The sequence below is a fragment of the Neophocaena asiaeorientalis genome, unplaced genomic scaffold, assembly GCF_003031525.2.
Source record: "Neophocaena asiaeorientalis asiaeorientalis breed wild unplaced genomic scaffold, Neophocaena_asiaeorientalis_V1.1 scaffold30, whole genome shotgun sequence".
Taxonomy (NCBI): Eukaryota; Metazoa; Chordata; class Mammalia; order Artiodactyla; family Phocoenidae; genus Neophocaena; species Neophocaena asiaeorientalis.
Genome location: NW_020174923.1, coordinates 12333785 through 12334270, shown reverse-complemented (window position 1 = coordinate 12334270; position 486 = coordinate 12333785). Strand labels below are relative to the sequence as shown.

At 71.6% G+C, this 486-nt stretch overlaps 1 protein-coding gene across 5 annotated transcripts in view; it reads left to right on the top strand.

Annotated features, from left to right (window-relative positions):
* Positions 1-42: 42 nt before the first annotated feature.
* The window catches only part of CSNK1D (casein kinase 1 delta), a 43767-nt gene continuing 43323 nt past the window's right edge, over positions 43-486 (top strand). For 3 of the 5 annotated variants that reach the window (XM_024760543.1, XM_024760546.1, XM_024760545.1), the window contains exon 1: positions 84-446. In XM_024760543.1, the coding sequence (XP_024616311.1) occupies positions 371-446 (76 nt within the window). In that variant the 5' untranslated portion in view covers positions 84-370. Of the gene's footprint in view, positions 447-486 lie in introns of all 5 variants that reach the window. The other 2 variants (XM_024760544.1, XM_024760547.1) reach the window with 2 other exon arrangements.

Below are 486 nucleotides of genomic sequence, written 5' to 3'. Positions count from 1 at the left end.
GTCAGCGCGGCCCCGCCCTACCGGGTTGCTAGGGGAAATGACGTCACAGCGCGATGGCGGTGGCTCCTTCCGGCAGCTGAAGGGGGTTTAGGCCCGGGAGATCCGAGTCCATCCGCGGCGGGGAGAGGGCAAGCGGGGTGGGCAGGGGCCGGAGCAGGGGCGGCGGCGCTCGGACTGTCCCATCCGTCCCGTATTGAGGCGTTGGGAGCGGCGGGGCGGCTGGAAAGCGATGGTGAAAGCGGGGCCGTGAGGGGGGCGGAGCCGGCAGCCGGACCCGCAGTAGCGGCAGCAGCGGCGCCGCCTCCCCGAGCTCAGACCCAGGAAGCGGCCGGGAGGGCAGGAGTGAACAGGTCGCGCCGCCGCCACCGCCATGGAGCTCAGAGTTGGGAACAGGTACCGGTTGGGCCGGAAGATCGGCAGCGGCTCCTTCGGAGACATCTATCTCGGTGAGGCGCCCTTCCCCGCGGATGGGCAGCCCCAAACCGG